The following is a 14,928-nucleotide window of genomic DNA, read 5'->3' on the forward strand; positions in this document are numbered from 1 at the left end:
TTTCGTCCCAACAATTATAATCAAGGGTGGAAATCTCATCCTAGCAATGGAGAAAGTCAGTTTGGGCAAACTGGTGGACAATTCAATAGACCACCACAGCAGCAATAGCAATAGTGGCAACAACAACCCTCTTTCTCTGACAAAACTACAAAGCTTGAGGAGACTCTCCAACAATTCATTCAGGCGAGTATTTCCACTTAGAAAAGCAATGAAGCTGCTATAAGGAACCTAGAGATGCAGGTTGGTCAATTGGCCAAGAAGTTGGAGGAGACACCTAATAGAAGTTTTGGGGCTAATACTGAAGTTAACCCCAAAGAAGAATGTAAGGCTGCTGTGAGTATGAAAGATGAGAAAGAGAAAGAAAAAGAAAATTTGAGTGAGAAAGAAAAAGAAGAGAGTGAGAGAAAAGAAAAAGAAAATTTAATTGAAATAGAAAAAATTAAAAAAGTGAGATTGAGAGAAAAGAAAAAGAGAGGATTGTGGAAGAAGAGAGAAAAGAGAAAGAAGAGGTTGAGAGAGAAAAATAAATAAATAAGAAAATTCTTCCTTACCATGAGGAGTGTTCAGAAAAGAAAAAAGAAATGCAATCAAGGTGTTTTGATGAAATCTTCAAGAAATTGGGGATACAAATTCCTTTGACTGAAGCATTACAACAAATCCCTGAATATGCTAAGTTTTTGAAGAAACTCCTCCAGAGAAAGAAATATTTAGAGGAGGACTCTATTGAGATACAAGGTGATTGTAGTGTGATCTTGCAGAAGGCACTTCCTCCAAAGGATAAAGATCCCAGAAGTTTCATTATTCCTTGCACTATTGGGAGGCATAAAATAGGGAAATCCTTAATTGATTTAGGGTCTAGTATCAATTTGATGCCCTTGTCTGTACTTGAAAGGATTGGTGGTCTTAAAGTCAAGCCTGCAAAGATGACTTTATGCATGGCAGATGGATCCACCAAAAGACCCTATGGTGTGGTTGAGGATGTGGTAGTTCAAATTGACAACCTTAAATTCCTGGTAGATTTTGTTGTTATGGAGATGGGGGAAGACTTGGAGATCCCTATTGTTCTTGGAAGGCCATTCATGAAGATGGCCAAGGTAATCATTAATGTTGATCATGGAACTATAGCCCTTAAAGACCAAGAAGAGGAGGTGACTTTCCATGTCTTCAATGCTGAGCAACCGGTTCGAATAAAGAAGACTAGTCTCAAAGCTGCATGTGAGATGCACTCGGGTCTAGTGATAACAATTGAAAAACTGTTATTTTTATACTTAATTTTGACATAAAAAACAACCTTTATGACTTAGAAACTAGCTTGGAATCATGCTTTTGTTTATGTTTTGGAAATAAGAGAGTTGGATGGGTTTTATGTTTAGTTTTCCTTGTTTTTTCAGGTTTTAAGATGAATTGAATGGAAGAAGTGAAGTAGCCAGAAGTTGGATTCATAAGAGAAAGAAAAAGTTCATAAAAGAAAAGTCGCAAGTAACGCTCAGCGCCACTTTTACCGGTGAGCGACACTCTGAAGTCCCGCAGTCACTACTGAGGGGAAAAACTGCAGCTGAGCATCAAATAGAAGAACCGCACTTACCGTTGAGCGCCATTTTAATGGGCCTTGAGCCACTTTTCTGTAATCTTTAGAAGGCTATATAAGGTTTCAGTCGAATTAGGTTTAGTATATTTGGCCAGAATGAAGCAAAATCACACTTTTTTCACCCCTTGGAGGAGGATTTTGGATGCTAAAGCTCCACTCTTCAAATTCTAGGGTTCTATCTTTCATTCTTTCATTATTTTTCATCTAGTTTCACCTTGATTATGGTGAACTAAACCTTCATTGTTGTTGGGGAATCAATGTAATCCTTTGAAACTCTCATGTATTGAATTGGTTCTTTAATCCATATGCTTTCTTTCATTAATTGTTAGGGTTTTTCTTCTATACTCTATGCATGCTTTATTTAACTCATTCAATTGCATGATCACTGGTTTTATTTGTATGGAGACATATAGGTAAATCTAGACATGAAGAAATTCTCCCAATAGTAATATTGGCTAGACACAGGGATAGGAGGATTGATTGCTTTTAAGCTTCTGTGCGAATGTAATGCATGAATAATTGCTAGGGAGACAAGACATTGTAAACTAGTGATTAGGAGTAGGCTTTCTTCACCGAGACATCGGGTTTAAGGTAAATTAGAAAGTGGTATTAACATTAATGAAGAAAGATGAATTCTTGAATACATGAGAGTGGATAGGATTAATTGAAAACCCCAACAACATCATCATTCCATATATTTCAATCACGTTTTGCTTCTTTTGTCCAATTGGTCAATACATGCATTCATATTTACTTTTTAGTCTTTGCATTTAAATCTATAAGAATTCATTCACAAGTCTAATTTAATCAACAAATCACATAATTGTTTAGGCTGTGAGTCCTTTGGGAAACGATACTTGGTCTTACCATTTATTATTACTTGATACGATTCGGTTACACTTGCCGAGGGTTAACAACTAGTACAAAAGCTGCTAAACCAGGTAAAAGGGGTAAAAGGTGTTTTTTGTCACAAGTTAAGGAAGAAGAAAAAGACAACAAAGGAGCAGGTGTTCATCTAGACTCACTGAAGGAACATGAAGGACTGAGACCAGGCATACCAGCGAGATTCAACTAAAAGCTTTGGGTTGTGAAAGAACTCAGAGCTGATGGGCTAATAGAGATTGAATCTCCAATCTCAAGGAGAACTAAAAAGGTGAACAGGAAGCTGCTGATCAATTGGTGTGGAGAAGGAAAAGTTGACACAAAGATCAAAGATGTGACATGAGCTTATTGGGTCAAGCTAGTGACGTTAAAGAAGCGCTTGCTGGGAGGCAAGCCAGTGTTCTAAAAACTTTTATTTGTTTATTATTTCTTTAAGTTTGCAATTTTTCTGTTTATTTGGTGTGTGCTTTGGGTCAAGCTAGTGACGTTAAAGAAGCGCTTACTAGGAGGCAACCCAGCTTTCTAAACCTTTCTTTTTAATTTTCTGTTTTGTTATTTTAAATCTTTTTAATTTTCTATTTTGTTATTTGTTTTCATTTTAGTTTTCTGTTTTGTTATTTGTTTTCTTTTTAATCAATTGTTTTGTTATTGTACTTTGCTTGAATGAACTATACTACTTTGATTCAATTGTGATGTGTTTTGTGATGAGTATTACTTTGTGATATTCTAGTGTATTGATTCATGTTGAGATGATGCATGATGTGTTAGTTCAAAAAGTATGAAACAGGTGCTCGAGGAAAAATTGGATTAAGATACTAAGCAGGATGTTTTTCTGAATTCTGGGAGTTGAGAGTGTACCTGTGTGAGTTTTGAGCTTCAGAGTTGTTGTGAATAATTGCTATTACTTTGGAAGCATGAATGATTTTGCCCAAATTTTTTGTGATTGAACTACTTGCTTGCAGGTTTCATATGATCAAGGCAATCTTTTAATATCCCTTATTTTTTTAGCCTACTCATGAATCTTTCCAAATAAAAAGAGAACAATTTATTTCATCCTTTGAACCTTTAGCCTTAAGCATGTTTTGAAAACCCTGTTTTAAATTCTTTACCTTGAGTTGATTATATTTGTGAGGTATTGATAAAGGTTCAAGTTTGGGGTTGTGATGAGTCAATATTTTCTCAATTTCACTTAGCTTATTGTACCGAATTTAATTAGGGAATTGTGCTTAAATGTCCAGTATTTTCCCATTTTTCCTAATTGTGCTTAATTTGATCGGAAATTCGTATTTTAACTAATTTGAATTATCATGAGCTAATTATTTGCATTATTAATTGCAGGGGAAAATTGTTGGATAATATTTGGGACATTTGGAGGTCAAAATAAATGCCACATCAAATATACTTTAAACTAACCAAAGACGTGGTGTGAAATTCAATTATGGGAGTGTACATGGAGATGAGCTTGGTTGGAGAAACATTGAAGTGGTGTGACGGTGGGAAATAGAGGGCTGCACGTCCACAAAAGCAGAAGGAGGTGCACGAAGAAGGGGTAGCAGGCCCAACAGCAGCTGAAACAAATAAAAGGAACCGAGCGCTCCTTTATTATGACGTGACCGAGCGCTTTCTCCACGTGACCGAGCGTTCTCTCCACTCGTTCTTTGCTTCCAGCCGTGGTGGTGTGTGTCTTCACGTGAACATCACACAGTGTGTGCTTCCAGCTACCATTCTCCCAAGCGAGCCATCATATCATCTCAACTCATTCTAGCAAAATCAAAAAGACCCCTATGCACCGCTTCTCCAACAAAGAAACACACGGACGTCCACGCGGGCTTCGCGCACGTCCAGCAACTCTGAAGAAGACAGCGCACGTCAAGCACACTCATATGAAGAGAACGCACGGCCTGGTTTGGCTTCACGCGGATAGCAGCGTCCAGCTGGGACAGCAATGGACGTCCACGCGGGGTTCACAGAGAGACGGCGCATGGGGAGCGTCCAACAAGCACGGAAGGCACCACGCGTCCATCTTTTGAGCAGCAGCAAGCCCAGCAGAGAGAATACGCACGTCCAGCAAGGATGAAGTGCTACGTCCGCACATGTGACGCACGTGGGCAGCAGCTTTTGAGAGAAGTGGCCAACAGCTTGGAGAAGAACGCACGTCCAGGAGCAATACGCACGTCCAGCAGGTGCAGCACATCACGGCCCACCACATGCACACTTCACAATAGCGTCCAGCAAGCTGCACTGATTTACTTTTGGAAGCAGAGAGGAAAACACGGTGATTATTCTGGAGAAAAAGAAAGCAAGACATGGAGGGCCCACCTTTGTTTACTTTTAGCATAGATTGAAGAAAAAAAACAAAAGTGCCAGGGAGACAAACACACGGAAAAGCTGCTGGAAAAAGCACAATTTTATTTTTGTCTTTCTTGGAAAAGCACCTCACGGCAGAAATAAAAGGGGGAGTGAGAGCAGCCTTCAAGGGGGGTGACGGCCTGGGAGAGGTTCTCTCTTCCAGCGTTCCAACAGCTCCAGTAGGGTAGTTTTTCAGAATTCCAGTACCGTAGAGTGCTAGCAGAATGAGAGTAGTGTAGGTTGCTGCAGAGTAGGGGGGCGTGAGTAGAGAGGGAGGCATGTGATAACAGTTGAAAAACTGTTATTTTCATGCTTAAAATTGACACAAAAAGCAACCTTTACACTTAGAAACTAGCTTGAAATCATGCTTTTATCCATATTTTCAGAAATAAGAGAGCTGGACAGGTTTATGCTTGATTTCAGTGTTTTTGTGCAGGTTTTAAGGTGAATTTAGTGAAAGAAGTGAAGAAGGAGAGAGATGGAATCAGAAAAGTCAACCAGAAACCAGAAAAGTCAACCAGTCAACCAGAAAAGTCAACTAGTCAACCAAAAAGTCAACCAGTCAACCAGAATACGGAAAAAGTCAACCATACGAGTTTTGGGCCAGTTTTCTGCGATTTTATGATCTGTTTGGGCTTGGACCCGTTTTCTATTATTTTTATGTCCTATTTAAAGACCTAGTTGTCTTAGGGTTTGGTATCTTTGGCAGAAACAAAGCAAACACTCTCTCTTCCACCCCTTTGAAGGAGGATCTTGGATGCTCAGGCTACCTCTTCACTTTTCTAGGGTTTTATCTTTCATTCTTTCATTATTGTTCATCTAGGTTCACCATGAATATGGTGAACTAAACCTTGTATGTTTGTTGGGGAATCAATGTAATCTTTTGAAGTTCTCATATATGGAATTTGTGCTTGCATCTTAATCTAAGATTTATGCTTTATTTCATCATTAGTTAGGGTTTTTCCTCTTTGCTTAATGTTTGCTTTGTTTAACTCATTCAATGCATGATTATTGATTTTGTCGATACGGGAACGTATGGGGAAGTCTAGGTCCGGGGAATCTCTCCCAATATTATATTGGTTGTCGTTAAGCTCCTGTACTTGATGAACTAATTATTAGGAATGCTAGGAATTGTATGAACTCGTAATTAGGGAGAAGCCTTCTTGAAAGGTACTTTAGAGAGTGGCATTAACAATGATGATTTGAATGTTGAATTCCTAAAATATATGAGAGTGGATAAGATGAAATTGACCCCCAACAACATATTCATATATATATTTCATTGAAAGTGCTTGTCTTTTGCTTTTGCCATTGATCAAAACCTCATGCATACATGTTTATTTTCTGTTTTGCATATTAAACTTCAATTATTTCGTTCTTAAGTCTTAGCTAATCAACGAACCACACAACTAAACTAGGTCGTGAGTCCTTTGGGAGAACGATACTTGGTCTTACCAAGTTTATTACTTGAACGATTCGGTCATACTTGCCGATTGTAAAACAAGTTTGTGACATCATATTTTGGTGATCATAAATTTGTCCATCAAGTTTTTGGCGCCGTTGCCGGGGACTCGTGGTTTAACTAGTTAATTTGTGTGATTATTGATTATCTTTGACTTTAATTTTGAATTTCTGTTTTTGTTTTCTGTTTTTATTTTTTCGGTTTTTATTTTATCTTATTTGATTTGATTTGATTTGATTTTATTTTATTTGATTAGATTAGATTTTATTTGATTTGATTAGATTAGATTTTATTTTATTTTATTTGATTTGATTAGATTAGATTTTATTTTATTTTATTTTATTTTATATTATTTTATCTTATCCTCTGAATCTTTTATCTTCGGAATCTATATCTTCTTCTCTATCTTTTTGTGCTAACAAATATTTTCTAGAGTTTTGTGCCTAATGCATGCAGGATGCAATTCGATCAAGAATTTAACTATATGGGCACTCAATTCTTCCAAGGTCAACAAAGGAAAGCAAGAGATCTCATCTTTCAGGCAAGGCATGGAGGAATCACTAGGTCATGCATGGGAAAGATACAAAAGCTTGTTATGTAAAACTCCCACGCATGGTTTTGAAGATCAGGAAGTAGTCTTAACTTTCCTTGGAGGTCTTGGTTCACAAACCAAGATGATGTTAGACGCCTTAGCAGGAGGCAATATCAAATGGAAAACTCCAGAGGAAGCAACAGAGATTATAGAAAACATGGCTACTAGTGATAATGAGCTGCACAGTGAGAGAGGAGCTCCTATGCAACAAAAAGGAGTTCTTCAATTACAGACACATGATGCCCTGCTAGCTCAAAACAAAATTCTAACTCAACAGTTGGAAACTCTGACCAAAACTCTTGCACAATTACCCAAAGAGTTGAAAACTGCTGCACAGGTACAAACCCAGTTGTGCGAATTGTGTGGAGGCGACCATATCAATGGTCAATGTGCCTTTCCAGTTGAAGCCGTAGAGGATGTAAACTACGTGACCAATCAGTATCGTCAAGGGAGCTACAATCAGGGGTGGAAACCACACCCAAGCATTGGTCAAGGGCAAACTGGGCAAGCGGGTCAATATAATAAGCAGCAACAGCAACCCACCTTATGGCAACATTTATCTATGCTTAATGAAAGGTCCATGAGGATGGAGGAAACTCTCAACAATTTCATACAGAAAACTGAGTCTACCCAAAAGAGCATTGAAGCTGCTATCAAAAATTTGGAGACTCAGATGGGGCAGATCATCAAACAGGTGGAAGAAAGGCCAAGTAGAAATTGTGGGGCTAATACTGAGGTTAACCCTAGGGAAGAGTGTGAAGTGTTAGTGAGTGTAAATGTTGAAAAAGTTGAGTTGGAAAAAGAAGAGAGAAAAGAGAGAGAAGAGAAAATTTGTGTGAAGATTGAGAAAGTGAGTAGAAAAAGAAAAGAAAAAAAGAAAGTGAGAGAAAAGAAAAAGAGGACGAGAGAAAAAAAGAAAGAATCATATGAAAAACCTCTTCCTCATCCAAAGAAGTATCATAGGAAGAAGGAATTTGAGCGCTTTATGGAAATTTTCAAGAAATTGGAAATTAAAGTTCCTATGATTGAGACACTGCAACAGGTTCCCGGTTTGATCAAATTTCTGAAGAAGTTCAGTAGAAAGAAGAAAAAGAAGATGGAACATGAGCTTTATTGGGTCAAGCTAATGACGTTAAAAGAGCGCTTGCTGGGAGGCAACCAAGTGATTTAAAAACTTTTGATTTTGATTTTGGTTTTGTAACTTTTAATTTGTGGACATTATTTTTGTAAATATTTTGTTGGATATAGCATCTACTGAAGGATGCTAGGTGGTTAAGTATCTACTGAAGGATACTCAGTTTGTAACACCTACTGATGGCTGTTGGTAAGAAACTTTTGCACCTACTGATGGGTGTTGGTAAGTTTGTTACACCTACTGATGGGTGTTGGTGGATTTTGGGTCAGGCTCGTGACGTTAAACAAGCGCTACCTGGGAGGCAACCCAGTTGATTGATTATATTTTTGTTTGTTCTGTTGTAGTTGCATAATAGGATTTTGCATGAGTAATCTGAACATGTTATTGCAGGGAGTAAGTGAGAGGCATGGGTAGGAGGCACCTAGGTTAAGCTAGGAAGGAGAAGAGCACTTCCCGAAAGTGCCGCTGAGCGGTAGTGTCGCAGACTGGGCTTAGGCTGCCCCTAAGCGGAATCCGAGCCCATTAGGGTATTTTTATACCCTAAGCTGGGCCTTAGTTTCTCTTTTCAGATTTTTCTGTGCACACACACTCCTACATACTTTTTCAATGGTTCTCTACAACTTTTCCCTCATCCCTTTTGAGAAAATCTCTCTTGCACTCATCTTGTCATTAGCTTTCCATCTAAGTTTGGGGTAGGAAGAGAGATCATCATAGCTTGAAAGCATTCTCAGTTCATCTAGCATCTCCACCCAAGTAAGTCAAGCATTTTTCATTCTAGGGTTCTTGAATGTAAATTTGATTGTTAAACCATGAATCTTTAGGGGTTTTGATTTCTATGCATGATTTGATGATTTAATTGAAGTTTGAACCGATTAAACTGAATGATTTTGATCTGAAAAACTGAAAATTGCATGTGGGTGGAGTTAGGACAGGTAAAAATGAAGTTTTCAAAAATCTGCAGAGTCACCGCTCAGGGGTAAATTGCCGCTGAGCGGCACTCTGACAGACAACAGATTTTTGCTGAATTGCGTTCTGGATTGCTGCATTGGTGGCGCTGAGGGGTGATTTTTGACCCTCAACGGTGGTTTAGCCTCGAAATAAGGTGTTTTCTGTGTTTTACTAATGATTAACAACATGTTTTGTGGTTTGGTATCTGTGTAGGAATGGCATCCTCTTCAGGCAACAGATTTAAGACCATGGCATCCAAAAGAAAAGAAAAGGAACCAGAACAACCCCATTCTAGTAGGTTCCTATCTCGCAAACATGTGAAGCATTTCAAGGTGGTTCAAGATATGAGGCTCCTAATGGAAAGAAAGGTTGGAATGATACCTAACTTTGCTCCTCAATTTGGAGAACAATTGTTAGGGAATGATTGGGGAAAGCTAGCCACATACCCTACACCTGCCAATATAGTTGTGGTAAAAGAATTCTACACTAATGCAAGAAAGATTGGTGATTATCCAGCTGAGAATTACCTAGGCTATGTCAGAGGCCATGCTATTAGGTATGATCCTAATTCCATCAACAACTTCTTGGATACTGTGTGGGCTGGTGAACAGTGCCAGTTCGCTCTTTGTATGGAAGAAGGCGCTGATTTTGATGATGTGGAGAGAGTTCTATGTGTACCTGGAGGACATTTTCAAAGGAATAGAACTGGTGATGGGAGGGTCGCACCTCCCACAAAAGTTGTGCATAAAAGAATGCAGTATAGTACTAGGAAGTGACTCCTAGGTCGTCTCTCAAGGACCAAATTTTGGTTCAGTCTCAGATCAAACACGTAGTGGGGGGTTTGTGACAATGTTTTTGTGATTTTAAATGAACTAAATTAAAACTTGAAATTAAATACAACTAAACATACTTGAAAACATTGACAGAAATGAATAAAGCATGAAGACCGACGGTCCAACCGATGACCGAACGGTTCTACATTGAGACCAAACGACCTCTAAAGCAAGTGGAGAAATTGGAATTGTAAGAAGTTAAAGAACCCGAACAGAGCAAACAACATAGAGGACGAAAACAGGAAACTAAATGGTCCTAACAAGATGTGGGAATTAATTAAAACAGAAAAATTAGAAACACGCATAAATGCACATTGGTTGCTGAATCAAATGATGAGCTTAGATAAGAATTGCAAGAGTGAAACATCATTATAAAATAAAATCAAATATTTATAATCAAATTTTAATGCAAAGAAATGCTTAGACCAATTAAATGCAGCGGAGGAATCATCAATTGCAATTGTCCTATTAAAATGCAGCTATTAAACTAGAGAAACAATAAAATGCTCATTGTGGTCCCACAGCACCAACGCACATCCATTCACTATGTAATATAAAAATAGCTTTAGTTAAATTTGAAGACACTTCTGGACAAAATCATGGGCACAATCCAATTAAATAAAATAAATTTCCATCACCGAGTCAATCTTCTACATGTGTTGGAATAATAAAAACCTAGAGCACTTCTTCCTCCAATTCGCATGCCTCCCATCTCAACTCCGTGGCGGCTCTCCCTCATACAAATCACACGTGCTGCCACCTACTAAATTAAATTCAAATGCTATAAAGGAAAACTGAGCTACTACTCTAAAGAAAGAAACACTCGTTTCTTGCTGCTGTGACCGAGAGATTAAAACGAAAACATGTGTCTCTTCCTTTGTTCCAAAATTGAAATCAGTGCCAGTAAAATGAAAGCAAACATTTTTTTTTTCTTTTATCCAAAGCCAACAAGAGTGAATATGAATGTATCAGCGTGCACAAGTAAAGCAAAAATGAGAAAAGAAAGTGTGGAGGCTGCTGCTCACAACGTGCTGGATGCAGCAGCTCAAGCCAAGAAAAGGAAAAATGAATCTCTCTCTCCAGGATGCAGCGTGTGCTGCTTCCCTTCTCCTCCTCCAGCCGTGTGTTTCTCTCCCTCCGTGACAACACACTACCTAACGTGCTGCTGCTGCTCTCTATTCAACAACCATCCTATCCTCCGTGGTGGCTACAGCTAGTGCGTTCCTGCTGCTACCCATAGCCCTCCATTCTCCGTGTCTTTTTTTTTTTCTCCAGTTCTTCCCCTACTAGGTCACACCAACTTTCTCCCGCGTGGGCCGCTGCACCTCCATCCTTTTTCTGATGCCTCCATGTGCACACCAAAGCTACTGGAAGCGTGAAGAAGTGTGGGCCTGTTGTACCAATTCAAAGCTGCTGGCTTGGAGCTCTCCAACGTGCATCCGCTTGCTGCTGGACTTCTAAGCTGCTGGACAGCTTCTTCTTTTTGCCACCACATGCTTTCTGGACGTGGATACCCCTTGCTGGATGCCACCTCCTAAGTGTGGGCCGTGTGCTTCAATTCCCGTGGAGACCTAGTTCCGTGTGTGTTCTTCTCTTCTTGCTGGATCAAGGCCGTAAGTGCCTCTTCCCAAATGAATCCAGCTTCTATGTGCACCCCTTGCTGCCAGCGTGTGGGCTGTGACACTTCCAAGAAAACGTGGCAGCACCTCCAATTCATTTTCTCGGCTGGACCATGTGCTTCTATGTGGGCCCTTCCATTTTGCTTCTTAAAATTCAAGAATTAAAGGACTTGGTTAAGAGTGTTGGGAGGTCTTAGCATCATCCAATGATCAATTCCAGCCACCACAATTACTAAACAACAAGCAAACAATGCAACAGATTAGAAATCACTCAAACAGCAAGCATTGGAATGACATAGGGGAGTAAAAAAAAATACTGGGAACAACACAGAACGAATTTGAACAAAATAAAAACTATACGTGAAAATAGACATCCATACGAAACTATGAAAAAAAATTGCATGGAAAACGGATAAGAATTGAACTCAAACGAAGACACACAAGTTGACACAAACAGCAGTAATCACTGGACTGACATATGAGAGTAAAATAAATACTGGGAACAGCACAGAATGAATTTGAACAAAGTAAAAACTATATGTTAAAATAGACATCCAGACGAAACTATGAAAAAAAATTGCATGGAAAACGGATAAGAATTGAACTCAAACGAAGACACACAAGTTGACACAACATTCACGCGGCAGCCAGCGAAAATAAAAATGGCTAAGATGCATTGGCTCAATTGCCATTTCTCATTTAGCTTTCAAATGTCCCAAAAAGTTATCCAAAATTTTCCCGTAATTAATAATGCAAAATAATAAGCTCAGATAATTCAAATTAGTTAAAATAAGAATTTCCGATCAAATTAAGCACAATTAGGAAAAACAGGAAAATACCGGACGTTTAAGCATAATTCCCCAACTAATTCTAGCACATTAAACTAAGTGAAGTGAGGAAAATATTGGTTCATCAAAATAGACCACACTTAGTCTTTTGCACTCCTGGGCAAAATCAAGACGCAAATCAGGGAATAGGTCAAAGGACTTTTAAGAAGGTGACACAACGTCGACACACAGAAAATAAAGACTCACAAGGAAACAAACAAAATTACACATTCCTCAAGAAATCTGGACAAAGAAAAGAGGTAGACAATATCCAACTCAGAATCAGAGAAAGCAGATACTCATGAAATTATCCAAGCAATTCAAATCATGACAAAATGATCAATCAGCTCAAGAGGTGAATCAAAAGTAACAAAACCTCACAGATGCACTATCAGTGTTTCTCTCAAGTGTTTAAGGTAAATCAATGTCACTCAATGCACTCAAGAAAGCAAACACAAATAGACTTGACAAGCCTCTAATATCAAAACTCAAGCACATACGCATGTTCAAATCAAAAGGTCTTTTCATGGTTGTAATGGGGCCAAGGACAAGGGAGGATATATCTGGATAAGAAGCTACAAACCATAAGGAACAGAGGAGCAATGGGGAACAAGTGTAAACACATTCAAACACACCCACAACCTCTACTTCAATCCTCTTCTTGACTCCATTATTCACAATTATTCACAATTTTTTTTTTCATTTTTTCTGTATTTTTTTTTCATCTTGTCTCTTTCTTTTCTCTCTGTTTAGGACACAACTATAAGAGACAAGATACACAACATATTTACAAACACAAAACAAGAAGAGGAACCAACCAGCCAATTCATCAGAAACCCCTAGGAGACCACACTTGTTCCCAAAACACTTCCAAAGCTCCAAAATTCCCTAAGGTTAAGGTAATCATGGTTTTTCACTTAGGGCTAGTGTATGAGCTTCAAAACAAAGAAATGAGGAAAGTATAGGCTCAAAAGGGGTTATCAAAGGATCAGAACAAGGTAAGCTTATTTGGCTAGAGAGGCTCAAAAACAAAATTGCCTTTATCACTTCCAAACATGCATATCAATCAAGAATTATCAACAAGAGTCAAGCCAAGGCATATGCGCAAGCAATCAAGAGACGTATCACACACAAGAAAGAACATAAAGTGGCTCAAATCTCACACAGGGTAATTCTGTCACAATCAATTCAACTCTCAAAAATCATAACCATCTTCCCAAGCAAAGAAAAGCAAGGATTCCAACATCTCAGAGTATCAATGAAGTGAAGGAAATGATAAGTCTACAACCCAAACAAGGTTCAGAAATGAAGAGAATCATGCACAACTGTATACAAGACACGACAAAAATAACCTAGAAAAGAAAAAAAATTTAACCAAGAAATCAAAAACTAACAAAGAAAAATAAAAAAATCTCCCCCAATAGACCACACTTAAACTACACAGTGTCCTCAATGTGTCATAAGCATAAGATCAGAAATCAGAACAATCAACACATCATGGACAAGTGCAATAAAAGTAGGAAAAGGAGGAGAAGAGAAAAGAAAAACTCCCCTGATCATGGTGGCAGTTGCCAATTTTGGACTTGCAGGGAGATGTCTTCCACCATTGGATCCAGCAAGGAAGTTTTGAGGAAGAATTGCTTCATCCTCCAGATTTGATCTAGCAGGGAGATATCATCCACAGCTGGATCTAAGAAGCAAAGATTGTTGATGAGCAGGTTCAGCTGGTGCCTATTGATCTTGAAGCTTTTGTCAGTGTTAGCACCTTTCTTTTCCACTGTGGGTGTTTGTTGATCAAATTCATTTGTACCTCCTGCAATAGGGTTAGTGCAATGTGGCTCTACAGAAATTTCATGCAGGGGTATAACACCCAATCCCAATTTATCAGACTGAACCTCAGATACATCCTCAGAACATGAATCAATTTCAAAATCACAAGCAATATCAACTACAGACTCAGATTCATGTTCAATGCATGGAGAATAAACATTCGGATGCGACAGCAAAAATTGGTTCTCATCATGCATAGAGGGAAAATTAAAATCAGACTCAACAACAATATAATCATCAGCATACCTCTCAACAACATAATCATCAATATAATCAAATTGAGGTATGCTCACCTCCTCTTCCTTGAAGATTGCTAAAGTGTGGGAAGATGAAGGTGGTCTACCTGGTTCAGGATTACTGCTTATTTCTGCCTGCTCTTCAAAATACTCATCACTCTCCTCAGGTGCAAGGGTATGGACATAGGATGATGGGAAAGTAGATGGCACAGTAGTAAGCTCATGACTCTTCTCCCAATCTTCTATGTTGATGCCACTATCATCATCATCTGGAATCTGAACAGTCTGAAATGGTAACTCTGAATCTTGAGACTGTTCCTCAGTGAGTTGAGTGGCCATCTGCCCTATCTGATCAGTCATACTCTGAATGGCAGCTCCTATTTCTTGCTGGAACTGCATGTTCTCTTGTTGGAACTGAAAGTTCTGCATGGTCATCTGCTCCAACAACTCCTTCAATGTAGGCTCAGAAGTAGAAGGCTGAGGAGCTATTTCGGCAGGAGCATTATACTGCTGACTCTCGTATTGCTGGACTGGTGGAGGCATAAAAGTACTCTGGAATGGTGGTTCTTGATATTGATGCTGTGGAGCATCATACCATCCCAAGGTAGGGTCATTCCACCCAAGACC

General features: G+C 38.8%; 1 protein-coding gene across 1 annotated transcript; it reads left to right on the forward strand.

The window, feature by feature from the left end:
- The first annotated feature begins 581 nt into the window (after positions 1-581).
- LOC148203540 (uncharacterized) lies at positions 582-3,443 on the forward strand. Its single transcript, XM_088107643.1, has 2 exons — positions 582-1,215; positions 3,433-3,443. Exons 1-2 carry the CDS (start codon positions 582-584, stop codon positions 3,441-3,443), a joined length of 645 nt encoding a protein of 214 aa, XP_087963769.1.
- Positions 3,444-14,928: the final 11,485 nt, after the last annotated feature.

Source organism: Vigna umbellata, chromosome 2 (genome assembly GCF_029865625.1).
Source record: "Vigna umbellata cultivar VRB3 chromosome 2, Vumbellata_1.0, whole genome shotgun sequence".
NCBI classification, from domain to species: Eukaryota; Viridiplantae; Streptophyta; class Magnoliopsida; order Fabales; family Fabaceae; genus Vigna; species Vigna umbellata.

Excerpts from the sequence above, each read along its gene's own strand:
- LOC148203540 (XM_088107643.1), top strand. The coding sequence starts at position 582 with ATGCAATCAAGGTGTTTTGATGAAATCTTCAAGAAATTGGGGATACAA.